This window comes from Phoca vitulina, unplaced genomic scaffold (assembly GCF_004348235.1).
Source record: "Phoca vitulina isolate PV1807 unplaced genomic scaffold, GSC_HSeal_1.0 scaffold10, whole genome shotgun sequence".
Classification (NCBI taxonomy): Eukaryota; Metazoa; Chordata; class Mammalia; order Carnivora; family Phocidae; genus Phoca; species Phoca vitulina.
This window is the reverse complement of record NW_022589713.1, coordinates 44,673,379-44,690,961: the sequence shown is the minus strand read 5'-3', so window position 1 is coordinate 44,690,961 and position 17,583 is coordinate 44,673,379. Positions and strand designations below refer to the sequence as shown.

The following is a 17,583-nucleotide window of genomic DNA, read 5'->3' as shown; positions in this document are numbered from 1 at the left end:
CCAGAGAATCTGATTCCTTGGGTCACTGATGAGGTCTGGAGAAGTGCATTTCCAACAAGCAGCACCTCCGCCCCAGTATAGTGACACAGGTAGTACACAGACCACCCTTTGAGAAGCACTGATCTAACCCATCCATAAATAAATGATCCACATTATCTGTAATGCACAGTAAAGACGTGAAGGGGCCACATGTATGACACTAAAAGTGAAAGCATTAAAAAGATGCAAGATCAGGTGAGGTTAATTTGTGAAGGAGGTAAGAGGCTGCCAGTCTTTAACCCTGAAAGAGGAAGTTGTATGCCGGGTTACCTAGTCATTAATCAGGGTCTCCCAAGGGGCCTGAGTGCAAGGGGGCTGGCCAGGTAAGTTGTGATATATGGAAGTGGTTAGGAAGTGTGAGTAGCAGAGGAAACTAATTGGACACATGGCACATCATCTGTGGGGGTGGCTTCAAGCCACATTTGCAGTGAGTTACATTATGGCTGCTTGGGTGGTTGGAGTTCAAGCAGGAAACAGATGCAAGACCATGAAGGCCAAGTTCATCTGTCTGCACCCAGCCCGCTGGTTTTATTCACCTAAACTCCAGAGACATTCTAATGTTGGTGTAACTTGATTCCCTCAGTTAACTGTTCTTATTAGGTATCAGGCTGTCTGTGCCTCCTCAGTCCTTTTTGCTCACCCGGGACGGGGGACCCGGAAGTCTCTGTTCATAATGGTCCACAACATTGAGGATGCACTATTTGAGCCCTTCTCAAGACACTCATTTTTCCTCCTCAGATTCCCAGAGGTCCTGAGGAAATGCATTAGAGCCATTGCTTCACCACATTGTTTACTCCCTCTGTTGATACTGGTTGGCTGTTCCCAAATCAAAGGGGTGGGAAGGTTAATGGGAAAATGCACTCTTAAGCAGAGCTACTAAACTGCACTTGGAGAAAGGGTCAAAAAAGAGTTTCTGAAGCAGACTTTCTGATATGTTGCCATTCCTGAGTTCTGACCTTTAAAGGTTAAGCAAATATTGACAAAGGCCTATTGGATCCTTAGTAGCTCTCTTGGATAGATCTCAAAAACCAGAGAATATTTAAATCTTAGGATCTGATTCGTGTAATTCCTTGCAGCCTGATTGAACAAGGTAGCATTCTTGTATCTGATGGGAGGAAACCCTGGCATCTTCCTTTTAATTTATTCTACTTTCAATTCCTCAAGATTTTAGGATTTCACAGGTCATCCTTGCCTTTAGGGTTAACACATGTTTCCTGGACCAAACCTCTCTTGGCTCAGTGCTCTGCTTTAGGTGCAGGGGATCTGTGGTTTTGTGATTGATTTGGGGCCAGTCACACAACTTTGAGCAGTGCCATGTGTGCCTTTGACTCATTCTTTCACAAAATGTCTTGTACCAAATTGAGCCCTGCATACCAGAAGCTTGGAGGACCAATCTATTTCTACATGTATTTGCAAGCCTATTCATCAAGATCATGTGAACAGCACGGCACCAAGCTCTGGGCAATCAAAGGAAATGATGTATGCCCCTGGTCCAGCTGCTCATGGTATTTATGAGTGGCTCCTCCCTTGGTGATTCTGGTCTTCCCTCCAGGAACCACCCTGAGTTTGGCTGCTTCCATCCTGCCTGGTCCTTGACTGATCCCTTTCCTCCTCCAGCTGCTTTTTTACCCTCTTGTCTCATTTCAGCAGATGATACAATCAAAGCCCAGGAAAGTAACTGATTGCTAGAAGGTTAAGGTTCTAAGTGGTTTCAGGTTCTCCACAGAATTTGGTCTTTCAGAGACAGAGTGCTTTAGCTTTGAGTCTCAAATTGAAGCAAGCAGGGTTTGGTGTTTTATTGATCATGCATTGTCCTGAGCTAGACATGGCAGTGCATTGCTTCTAAAGGTTAGGACAAGCACACCCACTGAATGACAACATGCTGGTTACATTGGTAATGGAATAGAAACCATTCTATGTATATATATATATATATACATACACACACACACACACATATAGTTTTGAGTTTGTTTGGAATTGTCAGGACTGCCAAACAACAATGCAATTATAAACACTTACATATTTGACAAGCTAGAATTTACTTCTGAAGAGCACTTACCCAGAGCAATTACTCTGATGGTCTGATGGTCTGAGAGTGTGCACTGACTGAACCAGGTATTGGGGCTAAGCTTCAGCTGTTAGATGGGGGTACCTGTCTCCTTTTCAGGTGTGCAGGCCCAAACTTATTCCAGACACTTTCTATGACATGACTTGTCCTTGCTTTGTCCTTCCTGATGCCAAAAGATACACTCTGCACTTTGTTCTTCTGGAAAACCATGGATCATTTTCTCTTTCTTTGCACAGGACTGGCTAAGCTAACCCTTCTGGTCCCTTTTCTGAGCCTCCTTGTATTTACACAAGCAAAAACACTGACTTTGTACTCATGTCTTAGAAAGAATTTATTTCTTACATGCTTGTGGAAAAACCCCACCCAGACATATATTATGCTTAATTGTATCCCAGTGTTTACACCCTGGCAATCTATTTTTGGTCTCATCAGCCAAACAGAATCAGAAATTCATCTACATTGCCCAGGTAATGGCAGAGTTAGGGAAAGAGCCTGAGTACTTTGCTCTTAGATCAGGCTCTGGTGGTTCTGCCTGCTTCTCAGATTACATTATTGCTTTTATGAGTTCGGATGACTGAACTCTTGAGTCTTGCCCTACTTAAGTCATAAATCCCTTCCTGTCCAGGAGCAGGCTTCTACACATTACACGTAGCATAGTGCCTGTGTAGAGAAGGCACTCACAGAGGCCTGGGTTAGCCAGAGAGGTCTCTGGTTCAATGAGCTGTGTGCATTCTTCCATTCTGACAACTCCTGCGTGGTCCCATGTCCTTAGTCTAGACCACATGGTTAACCACTCTCTCAACAGCCTTAATGCCATTGTTGTTCATCATCCAGCCACACCCACACTCATCCCACAAATCCTTCACCTAGATCAAGCTGATGATCCATGTGCACTACTCCAACTTCCAGCTGCTGAGCTCAGTCATGGATGCAGAGAGTTGCTGAGCACAGCTAGGAAAAGCCTATAGCCTTAGGGGTTGGTGCTACCACCAGGGGATGAGCACCTGCTTCTCTCTAGACTAGTTTTCCTCCACCAGCCCCAACATGTTTATCAGGATATGCATCTGTCTTTCAATCCTTCCTTTTAGCCTCAGAAGAGGAAGCATTTTTTCTTGATCAGATCAACCCCTCCTTTCCCCTACTCATGCGTGATCTGTGTGATCTTCCTCCCCCCACTCATGTTTCCTCCAGGGTCTTGCTGAACCTCCCTGACCACTTCAGCCTTTTTCTATTGTCTAAAGAGAAAGCACTTTAGCTTTTAAACATGTTCAGCTGTCTCTTAATGACTGAATTCACCTCTGGCCCTGTCCTGTCTCTCCTCTTCTCAGGCAAATTTTTAAAAATAGTGTAAATTCATCACCTTAACTTCTCTACATTGCATTTACTCTTCAACTTACTGTGCTCTGATTCTTCCCCTAGCACCTCACTGGAATTTCTCCTGCCTCCTAATCCCCATCCTCCACTTTTGGCAACCATCAACCTGTTCTTTTTATCTATGAGTTTGGTATTTGTCTTTGTCTGGCTTATTTCCCTTAGTGTAATGCCCTTAAGGTATATCCATGTTGTTGCAAATGGCAGGATCTCATTCTTTTTTTATGGCTGAATAATATTCCATTGTATATATAAACCACAATTTCTTTATCCATTCATCCATTCATCCATCAGTGGACACTTAGGTTGTTTCCATATCTTGGCTATTGTAAATAACGCTGCAATGAACATGGAGGTGCATATATCTCTTCGAGTTAGTGTTTTCATTTTCTTTGGATAGATACCCAGAAATGAAATTGTTGGATCATACAGTTGTTTTATTTTAATTTTTTTGAGGAACCTCCATACTGTTTTCCATAGTGGTTGCACCAATTTACATTCCCACCAACAGTGCACAAGGGTTGCCTGTTCTCCACATCTTTACCAACACTTGCTATTTCCAGTCTTTTTGGTAATAGCCATTCTAACAGGTGTTGATGATCTCTCATGTGTTTTTGATTTGCATTTTTTAAAAAGATTTTATTTATTTATTTATTTGAGATAGAGAGAGAGAGAGAGAGAGAAACAGCATGAGAGGGGAGAGGGGCAGAGGGAGAAGCAGGCTCCCCGCTGAGCCGGGAGCCCGATGTGGGACTCGATCCCAGGAGTCCGGGATCATGACCTGAGCCGAAGGCAGTCGCTTAACCAACTGAGCCACCCAGGCACTGTGATTTGCATTTTTCTGATGATTAGTGATGTTGAACATCTTTTCATGTACCTGTTGGCCATCTGTATGTCTTCTCTGAAAAAATGTCTACTCAAACTCCTTTCTTCACTTTCCTCCCTCTCTAAATTAGAAGCCATGGCTCAACATTTTTATCTCTTTCAAAAATACCCTATAGCCCCCCCACCCTCTGAATATCTGTCTCATATCTTTGGAAAAACTCTAACTTTGGATGAATCCAACCATCTGTTTTCACCATGTCTGTTTCCAGGCAGCTGAGTCTCACTGGAAAATAACACACATCAGGGCAGTAGTAGTTGGGTATAAGCAGGATTTTGCTCATCATATCACTTAGCACTATTAACTTTTGGGCAGTCATAGTTCAGTTACATGCATTCAGATAAAGGAGAAAGCCATGGACCCCAAAAGTGTCATGTATATATGTGGAATATACCCACCCACCCCCACACATACCCTACATATATCAGGTTTATTGAGATATAATTTGCATGCAGCAGCATTTGACCTTTTTGGCAAACAGTTCTATACACACAATCATGTAACCACCATCACAGTTGAGACATCGGGTATTTTCATCACCTCCTCCCCCCACCAAATTTCCCTCATACTTCCTCTTTGCAGTCAATCCCCAAACTCCTGACAATCACCAATCTGTTTTCTGTCCTTATAGTTCTGTCTTATCAGTCTAAAATATCATGTAAATGGAATTGTACAGTATGTACCTTCTTGAGTCTGGCTTCTTTAACAGCATAATGCATTTGAGATTGAACCATGTTGTTGCGTGAATCAGCAGTTTTTTTCATTTTCATTGCTGAGTAGTATTCCATGATATGCATGTACCTATCATAGTTTTCCATTAACCAGTTGGAGGGTATTTAGATTGTTTCCAGTTTGGTTCTTATGAATAAAGCTGCTGTAAACATTCATGTGAGTGTAAATTTTCTTTTCTCTTGAGTAAATAACTAGAACTGGTATTGCTGGGCCTTATGGTAGGTATATGTTTAAATGTGTAAAAAACTGCTAAATTGTTTTATTTTGTATTCCCACTAGCAATATGGATGCTCTGCATTTTGTCGGCTTTTAAAATTTTATCCATTCAAATAAATGTGTAGTGCTATCTCATTATAGTTTTAATTTTGTATTTTCTTAATGACTAATGATATTGAGCATCTTTAAATGAACTTATATATCATCCACCAAAAATAGGTGATATTTATTTATTAGTCAAGTGTGTGCTCAATCGTTTGCCCATTTTAGAAAGCGGGTTGTTATTGTTCTTATTATTTTGTTTTGGGAGTTTAAAAATATATCTGGATATATTTTAAATGTATAATCAAATATAACAAACTTAATATATTTATGTTATATATATGTTTTGCAAATATTTTCTCCCAGTCTATGGCTGGCTTGGCTTGCTTTTTCATTTTCTTAACAGTGTCTTTTGAAGAACCAAAGTTTTAAATTTTGATGAAGTCCAATTTATTGATTTTTTCCTTTTATAGATCATGCTTTTTGTATTGTATGTAAGAATTCTTTGCCTAACCCAAGGTCACAAAGATTTTCTCCTATGTTTTCTTCTAGAAATCTAAAACTTTAGGTTTACGTTTACATTATTGTCCATTTTGAGTTAATATTTTGTAAATAGTGTGAAGTATGGATTGAGGTTCAATTTTTTTTGCATATGGATATTCAGTTGTTCCAACACCATTTGTTGAGAAGATCCTCCACTGAATTACTTTTGCAATTTTGTCAAAAGTTGGTTCACTAAATGTATGAGTTTATTTCTGGACTTTCTATTCTGTTCTGTTAATTTATATATCTTTCCTTTACCAACTTTATTACTATAGCCTTATAGTAAGTATTGAAATCAATTTAGTGTGAATTCTTCAACGTTGTTCTTTATTTTTGAAATTGGTTGTGACTATTCTAGTTCCTCTACTTTTCCATACAAAATTTAGGGTCATTGTGTCAATTTATACAATATATTCTGGTAGAATTGAATGGGGTTGTGTTGAGTTTATAAATCAACTTGGTGAGAAGCGTAACAATATTGAATCCATGAACATGATATATCTGTACATTCATTTAGGCCTTTTTTTGTTCTGCATTTTCAGCATACAGATCTTGTTCATATTTTGTTTGCTTTATAATGAAGCACTTCATGCTTTTAGGTACTATTAAAATAGTACTTTTTTCAATTTCAATTTTCAATTGTTTATTGCCAATATATAAAATATAATTGATTTTTGTATATTGATCATGTATCTTGTGATCTTGCTAAACTCACTTAGTCTAGCTTTTCTCTGGGGCAGACTCTGGGATTTTCCACATTGACAATCATGTTGTCTGTGAATTTTTTTCTGCCTTTTTTTTTTTTTTCCTTTTCAATATATATGCCTCATTTTTGTATGGTTTAAACTACTATTTCACTTAGAACATTTTCTTCTTAGAGAAATATTTTAACAAGATTAAGTCTTTGCAAAATTGACTTTCTGGAACATTAAAGGAGGTTAAAGCCCAAATTAGATGCTCTGCTATGTGGACAGTCTTTATAATTTTCATCCCTCAAAGCTGTGCTACAACAAGATGACTAGGGCATTTTACGTAGGGTTTGATTTTTGTGTAATAATGACCTGTTATTTTCTTGTTTTGAGTTGGTCAGTGGGGATGATGTACAGAATATTTCATGTAGGCATAGAACTCCTCCCCTCCTGTGTCTGCAGAATCATCATATTGTCATTGCTAAGGAGCCTTGGCATGGCCCTTTGACTTAAGAGTCTTCACACCTCTTGCTATCAGATGTCCACCTCTCCCCTGGGCTTGTCTGGTACTTCCACTACTACATTTCAGACACAGTAGTGTGCATCTTCCTTGCTGGAGTGTGCAAGAGTCAGGACCTAGGACTCTTACACTCATATCCCCTGATTGGCTGATGTTATCTACCGAATAAGACTTATACATACCACCTACCTATTATTCTGGCACAGTGGGAAGGGCAAAGACTCTGATATCAGGTTTGAGTCTGAGCTCTGTTGTCTATCAAAGTTATTCTTTTAAAGCTATATTTTTCCCACTTGTAAATGAGGATATTATCTTCCTCATCAGTTATTAATGTGAAGTGCGTAGTTCATTATCTTATACTGTTAGGTAAGTGGATGTTATTAGAACTGTTATTTAATAGATACATTGTGTCATTTAATCCTGACCACTAGCAGGTCCTCCCCAACTCAGTTGCTTCCCCTGGCTGAATTGGAGTTAATGGACTATTGCTGCACAATTTGGCCACCCCTAGTGGCACCTATGTAGCTGCTATTGCCATTGGAGGGCTAATTAGATAATAAGGTGCTCACACCATCTAAGATGCCGCAGTGGCTGACTGCAGTGCTACTTGCACAGGGTGATGCCTGGGATTTGTGAGCTTCCATGTCAGTGTCAGCACCTAGGGTTTCATATCTGGCATGATTTTTGGGGGGTTCTATTATGAACAGGCTGTCATGTCTGGCATTCATGGAAGCAATCCAGAAAATTAAAGAGATTCTCTTCTCAAATTTCCAGGGATGTGTTCCAACCTTCTCAGGCTACAATTCATTCTACAAGTTTCAATAAAGTATTTCTTCTTTTATTTTTCTTGGTATCCAGCCCTGTTAGCTTGATATATAATTTGGGGTTTTGGAAAATGGTATTGCTAACACCTGAATATGAATCTTATTTCTAATTTTAAACACCTACCCCCAAGTTATAGGAAAAGCTGTGTTTCTCATAAGTTTAGTTTTCAGTGTTAAAAGTATGGCACATTCTTAATGTGTGTATCTTGGTGGGGTTTTTTTCTTGTTTGTATTTTAAATTAAGAACTTTGATTATGTTCTGAAACTATTTGACATGGCCTCATTTCCAAGGTGGTCACATGGAGTTCTGTTGTCTAAATAAATTGTGGTTAATATAATGCAATCCCTCAGTTGGAGAGCAAGCTTGCAAGCAATTGTTGTCTGGGGCCACATATTTATGATGTTTTTACTGGGTGTTGTTTATCTCCTGAACACAATCTGTTCCTCATCAAAATAGGAACATGTCGATAGGGTCACAATTTTATAATGTGAGTTCAAATACCCTAAATGTATATATGTGTACATCATGTTTTTATGTCTATGGGCAGTAAAACTAGTTTTTTTTAAGGAGTGGGGTGGTATTTTTATTTCCTTTGTTTTTTTTCTGTGTCTTAAAATTGTCTGCAATGATTAAACAGAGAAGCAATAATTATTGTACATAAAAATAGAAGAACTTCAAAAGAATATCTTTCCTAGGCTTAGGCCAAGAAAAAGTTATCCTATTATTTTGGCCAGATACTACCAGAATTGGGAAGTTAAGAAAAGGAATTCTAAGGCTAGATTTCCCAGAAAAATAATAACCCCAAAGATAATCTACAAATTCACAATTATGTTAACTGAGCACAGAGAGAGTGTTTATCACTTAGAAACGCTGTGGGTTTTTGTTTCTCTTTGTAAACCAGATTGAAAAAGAAGACCAAGCCCACCCCACGGAAAAAGTGAGGGAGGAGTTTCAAGCGAATGGACCACCTCAGGACCTGGACTCACTGCTTCTTAACTCACGTGCCTTTGGGCAAGTTATCCAGCTTCAAATATGATGCAGGGGCAGACACCTGCTGATGTGGCAACTGCCAATGCCCACAGTCTCCTCGGTGCAGGGGCAGCTGGGCAGCCTGCCTGGAGGTGAGAGGGGGCATCTCTGTGTGTCATACTCCAGTTGGTGGGTCCCAGCAGTGTCCCTTGGGCTCCAGAGCTCAGTGCATGGCTTCTTTGGTCTCAGCAGCAGTCCTTTCTTTCCCAGAACATGCACAGAACTCCAGGGTCTTTGGATCAGGATGGTCAGGTGCCAGTCCTTGTGTTGTCCTCTAATCTCTGTTCCCCTCTGTCCTTGGCATCCTGTTGCCTAGTTTGACATTTGTTCCTTGACCTTCTTCTTTGTAACTAATCCTCTATCTGGTTCCTCTCTTTCCCTGTGCCATTTGGTTTCCATCTGACCTCCTTAATCAGTTCCCTGTACTAGCACGCAGTCAGAGGCATAGCTGGCTCTGGGGAAGATCCAAGTTCTTTTGAATAAGATATTAGGTTAGCAGATGAACCAGATATGCAAGGAAATTCCCAAGGAGAGTAGGAGTTGTCTAAATCCACATGTTAGATGCAGCCAATGTGCTGTGTCAGAGCTGAAAGTAAAGTCATGAAGAAGTATCTCCTTCCCACTCCCCAGGCCCCTCTCTCCAACCTCACACAGGGATTTGTGAATGTCTTCTTCTGGTATCTGCCTGGGTGAGAGAAAATACTCTAAGGCACTGCCTTTGAGCCTTATCCAACCCATCTGGACAGTTCCAACTCCAGAATTAATTGCTTCAATTAGTTGTAATCTTGGGCAAGTTATCTAGGCTTACTCAATGCCTCACCCCTTGCCCCTCTCCTGAAGGCTCCTGGAGACAAGGCTGCTGAGACGGGCCATCTATGAGGCAGAGATGCTGCTCTCTCATGCTCCCACCTCAGGACACAGGCAGGTGGCCCCATGGCCCTTCATAGGACCAGAAGGGGTACTCAGAGAGTTGCTATTTCCAGGCCATAGTACCCCAAATTCCTGGGGAGAGCTGAGTCCTGGTCCCTCTATGTTGTCCCTGGTTGGTGCCTCCACATACTATAGAGGGATCAGGCAAAATAGGGGAGGAGCTTGGACTTGGGGAGAGGAGAATTAAGTGGGGGATTGGGGTGGGGAAGAGGCAAGTTAGGATAGATAAGCAGTCCAAGACTTCCCTCCTTGTGTAGGAGGTTAACCCATGATATGTGCAGGTCTGAACCCAATTATAGTGGAATATAGGTTAGGAGTTTACCTCATCTCTGATTTGTTCCCACTATCCATAGCCCGACTCTTAGAAGGGCTTTAACCTTGAGTATGGGCTCTCAGTCAGGGGCATAGGAACTAATCCCCTGACTCTGCCCTGGTTAGACCACATCACTACACACACACATATTTGGTGGGGGTTGCCCCTGGGTTAAATGGAGGACTCTCAGATCATCTTGCCCTCCTGTGGATTGGTGTGTGTGTTTCTGTATGTGTTGGGGAACTTGGCTTTGGGGGAATAGTTTTGGGATCTCATTTTCTCTCCCAGGCACAAATCCTAGAGAGCCCCTCCAAGTTTCACTCATTTCCATTCCCCACCCAGAGGACCCTGACCACTGAAGCTGATCACATGAGAAGACCACATACTAATAGACCCCCCTCAGGGGCCTGACCTTGACTTAGGATTCCACTGTTTGCCCAGCAGCAGTCTTGCAGGAACCTCTCTTGGACCACTTTCCCTACTCATCTCAGAGTTGGGGGATGAAAGGAGAGGGATTGGAGTGGGCCCATCACTCTTGAGGCTCTAGCAGGGTCCACTCCAGGAGTTATCTCAGCTTGTTGTAAGCCCAAGCTTGGCTGATTTATTGTTGGCTTTAAAGTTGGACTGAAGGGTGAGAAATATAGGCAGTAGATCCAAGTCCCACTCCTCCTCAACCCCTCCAACACTTTTCTACTTAGGAGGACACTGGAGGGGAGCTGGAGCCATGCTCCAGCCCCAAAGGTACAAGGCTTATTGCCCTGCCAGGTTTCATCTACCCCATTTGAGATTCAGAAGCCCTTTCCCTGCCCAGCAAAACAACACTTTCCTGTCTTCTTTTTGTTCTCTCTTTTTGTATGTATAAACAATATGTTGTCATAGCTACTCAGTGCTTGTGCTCATTTGGGGCTCTGTTCTTGCTATTCACTCTGCCTGTGATGCTCTGGTCCAAGATCTTTGCACTGGTGACTTCAGCTCAAATATCATCTCAGAGATGTTTCCCTTGGAAACTCACTGTGGTTTCCATAGTTACTCTCTATCCCACCACTTTAGATTTGTTAGTTGTGTTTGTCTTCACAGCGCTTATCACCCTTGGGAATTATCTTGTTCACTTATTTACTTATTTATTGCTTGGCTCTCCTTCTGCTCTTAATGTAACCTCAGTGATCACCAACATCTGTTTCTTGCTATATCTTCAATTCCCAGCACTAGGAAGAACTCAATAAACACTTGTTGACTGAATAGATGTTTGCTTGTTGTTTTTTAAATAGGAATAATTTTTCAAAAGTTTAGATACTTTTGAGAAGTCAAAGGTGTCTATTGTATTTAGCAACAAGGAACTATTGGTGACATTTTAGGGCATTCTTGGAGTAAATGGGAGGTGAGGAACAGGAATTTGACCATGAAGGGAAGCAGAAGATAGTCCAGTAGCTGGGGTGTTTCGTGAACTCAAGAGATGCTTGAGCATGGTGAAGGCTGCTGGAAAGGAAGCAGCAGAATGGGTGTGCAAAGGAGGAGGAGATATTGAGGGAGTCAAGAACGGAGGAAGTGGGAGGGGGAATCTGGGGCACAAGTGAGGGGATCAGGCATGGAGTAGGGGTTCATTTTCAGTGGAATAGGGGGAAGGAGGAAAGGAGGGTGTAGATTTTGGTAGGTTTGTAAGGTTAGTGGCAGGAGCTTGAGGCAGTTCCTGCCTGTGGCTTTGATTTTCTTTTGATGTCGGAGGTGAAGTGACCTGTTCATGATGGGATAGCTGGTGGTGTCAGGGGTCAGATATATAAGGGCAGTGGAGAGGATGATAAAAAGATCACTTCATTTCAGATCTTTGAAATCTTCTTTAAAAAAAACCCTTTCTCCAGAGGAATATAATTAATTAACAATGCAAGGCAACATTTTGCCACTAAGTGGTTGCCTATAATTTCATATTTAGATATAAAACCCAGATCTAAACTTAAGTCCCATATGGTCTCAGATAGAAGATGAAAGAATTAGAGAAAGAAAGGCAGAGTCTAATCTTCTCAAGGAATAAAGAATCACAAGGAAGCTTTCACTATGGGAAGCTGCAAAAATTCTGACAAATCACAGCGAGATAGGACTGTGCTCTGAGACAATAATTTGCTGAATGTCTGTCTGGATTCTGTTCCAACACCAGAGAGATATGGAAACTCCGGCCTGAAAGGGTCCTGGGAGGGCTTCTGGACTGACTCCATAGCACATGTCTCAATCCCACCAATAACACCATTAACAGGTATTTATTATCTCTGCTTAAACAAAATGAAGTGTTCTTAATGGACAAAGATGATTCTGTTAACTCAACAGTAGAGTGTACAATTGTAACTTGGAGAGATTTTGCATACTCACTCTTGTTTGTAACATAACTACACACTTGTAGGAGTGTTGGTTAAGTATAGTGATAAAAATAACTTCTTTCCATTAAATATCAAGTATACATCCATCCTATACTACATGGTGTTTTGAGTTTATAAATGGGAGAGGTTGGCCATGGCTGCCATGACCACTGAAACCATGACCTTGGCCTTTTTGCTATCATGCTGCAACCTAGAAGTTTCCAAACTGAGATTGGTGGAGCCCCGGGGCTCTTGGGGTACCATATCATAAGATGAAAGGGAGATGGAGCCAACAGGGTTCCAAACTGCAGCTCCACATCAACTAAGGCAGGTTTTAGGGTCTATGCTGACTTCTAATTTTATATAGATGAAGGGTTCCCCTGAGGTAAAAGAGTCTGACAATCTCTACTGTCATAACTGAGAGCAAATACTGGTACAATACTTACGCTAGTGATTTTCTAAATGATTTATTGAATCAATGATTGTACTATTTGGCATTACATCATAGGTTTGGGTTTAGTTGACTGGTGTTTCAGTGACAACTTATTTCCTCTTAGGCAACAATTCTCCCACCACCAAGTTGAGTGCAACTGGCTAGGTTTATCCAAAGTATGGATGAGCAAAAATACGTAGATTAGCAAACAGTCCTGATAATTATACCTATACTTTATTTTTAAGCTAATTTATGTGAAAGTATTATATTCAACATGGTACTAAAAATCCATTTCTGGATATGGATGTAGCATAAGCTACATTAACTAAATAAATTATATTAATAATACATAAAATAGGTTTGCAGAGAGTGGAGAAAATGGGAGGCTATAGTGTAAGTGGTGGTCTTCATAGCAAATCAAATATCTATCAGATTTGAGTCATTTGGTTCAAAAAGATCTTAGAACAATATAACTCAGTTCTAAAATAGTGTTAAATGTTAAGTACCAAAGTAATATTTGCATTGGCTTTTGAAGCACATGCACTGTCCCAAGAGTCCATTCATAACCTGAGGCTGGAAACCCTGGGTGCGCAGTGGTGGTATCTGAAGAGGATGGTGCACTCCTCTCTAGAACCCAAAGGCTATAAATACTTTGTAGAGAGAAAGGTAGATAATCTCAAGTAATTAGGCCTAGAAAGAAGGTACTTTTACAGCAAGAGGGTCTAGGTTTCCAAGATTTCCTTTAGTTAGGAGGTGTAAGCTCACCAAGAGGAAAGGTTGGGAGTGTCTGGGTCCATATTTGAGGAGGTGGTGATGGCAGTTGGAAGTTTTTCATCTGTTGAGTTAATGACAGATATTCCTGATAAAGATAGGAAGTTATTTGCATCAGCATTAGCCAAACCAGCCCTCACTGCAGAAAGTAAGAGATTTTGGGCCCAGTCTTTGTTAATGAAGCCATGCTAGGGCCAGTATTAGAGGCAGATATATTATCAGATACTGGAAATGGTCCCTTGGCCCAGGTGGATGGTCCCTGCACAGCCCCTTGTTGACCTCTAGGCAAATCTGTTTGATTAATGCTGAAATGGAGATATCCCTATTGTGCCCACCATCATGGAGGGTTCGGTAGTCTGTCATTCAGTGGGTGCAGGGCTCAGTAGGCATTCTGGCAAGTTTTCATCAATTAAGTTATATGTGCACAAAGATCAGGGTAAAGTTTTTCCTGACACCTCACAGGTTGCCCTACCCGGGTGGCAGCCCATTCACAGCTAATTCACTTCCAGGCATGCTTCTTCCATAGCAGGAAAAAAGTGAATGGCACAGTGGGGTGTAGACTGCCCCAGTACTCATAGGGAGTGTCCCATGGGAGCCAGCCTGGCTTCCCGGACCTCTTATTGATAGGAGTTGTTTAGTGATCTTCCTGGATTTGGTTTTAAGTCTGAGATCTCTGACGTACACCAATCTCTGTGTTTGCTATTTGCAATTTCTGTCTCAGGAAGGCAACATCTCTTTTCTATCCAGGAATAAATCTTCATGCATCAAAAAGAAAAAGTCTGGGGCGCCTGGGTGGCTCAGTTGGTTAAGCGACTGCCTTCGGCTCAGGTCGTGATCCTGGAGTCCCTGGATCGAGTCCCGCATCGGGCTCCCTGCTCTGCAGGGAGTCTGCTTCTCCCTCTGACCCTCCCCCCTCTCATGTGCTCTCTCTCATTCTCTCTCTCTCAAATAAATAAATAAAATCTTTAAAAAAAAAAAAAGAAAAAGTCTGGTATCTTAGGCTTTCTTTACCCTCACATGGTGATCCAGTAGATTTCTACACAATCTATTTTCACTATGTTCACTCCCTGTTTCTTGAATTCTCTGTGAACATCCCCTTCTGCAGCTGACAGCCTCTTTCTTTCTCTGTGGCTTATAAGCTTTCTGAGTCAGACCTTTAACAGAATCTTGGTTTTCTGCTGATGGAGATCATTATGGATCTGTACTGCCAGCTGCAAGATTTTGCCTCTAATTTTCAACTAGAGCTTTGGCTACAAGCAGTAAAAAAAAAAAAAAAAAGAATAATTTTCCAACTTTTGTCTTCCTGCTGATGCCTTGCTGACACCTCATTATTTGGCTGGGAATATAAATGGTGTCTGTATTCTTCGACTCCTGTTAATGTAGATTTTGGTACCATCTGATTTCCCTGACTCTTTATCTTCTTACTGTGGTAATCTGCCAACCAACTCTTATTTTTAAAATGATCCTGTTTATTTCCTTCCCTATGATTTTGCTCCTCTGATGCAAAGATGAAGAAAAAGTGGTTTCAGCTGTAGAGCACATTTATTCAGAACTTCAACTCCATTATTTTCCTAAGTCACAACTATTTTCTGAGACTTCAGATCTCCCCTGATTTGCTTGCTGATCTCAGTAGGTAGGGCTGGGAGGGCAGGGACAGCCAGGGGTAGGAGGAAACCACAGCCTTCTTTCCACTCCACCCCCTCCAATGGCTACAACTTCCTTTCCTTCAGCTCCTGTCTTTCTTCCATCCTGCGTCTCTTTCCTCACTCATCTGTTTTCCTACAACTTAAATTCACAAAAGAGCTTGGTTTTTAGATTTCTAGTAGAGCTACCAACAACCGTCATACATTTTTATTGCTTTGGGTTTCATACTGTCCTTCCCAGATCTTGTTCTCAGCTGCTAACTGAGATTCTGCCCAAACCAGCAGCGCTTTGAGTTATGCGGATCCCCACTGTCAGGTGACCAAGAATGATTCAGATGGGGTAGTGACCCAAAGCTGGGTTCATTCTGGCTCCAGTTCCATCCAATTCCAGTTTTCCTTGCCTTCCCACATGGTTTGGTGCCAAGCTGCCATTGCGCCTTGCAAATGTGCTTACCTGAGTTAGGATGGTTACGTCACAGCTGTCTCTACCTCCTTAACTTGCTTTCACCTACAGTTTTAATTTGTTGATACTTGGATTGTCTCATGTCTCCAAAAGTCCTCAGTCAAATACTTGAACTTAGGTTCTCATGTGATACCCACCCCTTTCTTCTGGTGTGAGTTTCACTTCAGTGAACTTTTGGAGTCCTAATAAGAGAATCTCTGAAGTCCAAAGGAAGATCTGGGAGCATTTGGCACCAAACATGTACGTGGGTAGCAGAGGGGAGGGAGAGAGATTCTTTCCTTTTTGTGGCTTCTTTCCTTCTGCGGCTTCATGTGCCCTGGGGAAGGTGGTTTCTTTTCCTTCCACTCCTTGTCTTCCCCTTGCTCAAAATCATATACAGGTGGAAGGTAGGGGGGTAAACTTGGTGATGCCTCTACCCATACAGAAGGAGATTTGGTGGGCATGCCATTCCAATTTCCTCTCTCTTCTGCTGTGAAAATGAAAAAGCATTAGTCTACATATATCACCCAACAAATCTTCATATAGCTGCTTCTCAAGGCAGCTCTGTGTTCTGAACATTTTTAAGTCTCTCTGGGATATAACTGATTTAGAACAATGTTATATAGTGACTTTTTCATACAAGGATGCATTATGCCACCAACCCGTTTATCCCAGGGCATTATTTTTATTTAGTTATCTATCCATCTATCATCTATCTATCTATCTATCTATCTATCATCTATCTATCTATCTATCTATCTATCTATCTATCATCTATCTATCTATCTATCTATCAATCAATCATCTATTTGAGAGAGTGGGAGAGAGAGAGCACAGCTGGGGGGAGAGGCAGAGGGACAAGGGGAAGCAGACTCTCCACTGAGCAGGGAGCTTGACATGGGGCTTGATCCCAGGACCCCGGGATCATGTCCTAAGCCAAAGGTAGATGCTTAACCGACTGAACCACCAAGGTGCCCCTATCCCAGGACATTATTTACACAGGGGGAAAATCAGGCTTTTGCGTGTGTGTTTTCTTCCTAGATATAGAACACATTTTGTCTTAAAATCTGAGTTCCCACTTAAAATTTTCAGGCCTCTATCTGAACTTTGTTCTTCATCCATGTTTTTTAGGAGCCCTCCTTCCTTGGGACCCAGGAGCACTAAGCACTTTTGTACTTGTATCTAAGAGATCAAAACAAAAGTGTCTGCAGGCAAGTCCAGGGATAAGTGTGCTCATCACAATTGTCCCTGGTCAACAGGGTCGATATTTGCTGATTGAATAAATAATGAAAATATATTGAAGAAAAAAATAATTTAGAGATTTATTGAGTATTAGGTAAAGTCTCAGAAGTGAAATTTCCAACCATCAAGGCTTTAGAGACCAAGCTCACACAACTATTCCAGAGGATAACGGAGTGCACCTAAGTGTATGCTACCATTTCCTCCACCCATACCGAACTGGAGACCAGGGCTAACAAGTGCATTGAGCATAACTTGTGTTGGTGAGTGCTTGCTCTATTGGTTGATAATCTCGTGGTGGAAGGGTGTGGGTATGGGTCTGGGCCAAATCACTTTTCCTCTGCCCCAAGCAATATTTCTATGTGTATTCATATTTAGGTTTTATCCACAATTAATATTTGTAAAGTAAGATTATGTTAACCTTTTAGTATAATCTGATTTTTTAAAAAATTTAATTATCTGATTTCTAAATATATACTCAATTTCTTGATATTTCTTATCTTGTTA

The 17,583-nt window shown here is 41.3% G+C and overlaps 1 protein-coding gene across 4 annotated transcripts in view; it reads left to right on the top strand.

The window, feature by feature from the left end:
• MOBP (myelin associated oligodendrocyte basic protein) overlaps positions 1-17,583 on the top strand; it is a 51,331-nt gene that overhangs the window by 27,028 nt on the left and 6,720 nt on the right. For 2 of the 4 annotated variants that reach the window (XM_032408953.1, XM_032408956.1), the window contains 2 exons: positions 8,833-9,052; positions 16,969-17,339. In XM_032408953.1, coding sequence (XP_032264844.1) covers position 8,833 — 1 coding nt within the window. In that variant the 3' untranslated portion in view covers positions 8,834-9,052; positions 16,969-17,339. Of the gene's footprint in view, positions 1-8,832; positions 9,053-12,352; positions 14,573-16,968; positions 17,340-17,583 lie in introns of those variants that run through there. The other 2 variants (XM_032408955.1, XM_032408954.1) reach the window with 2 other exon arrangements.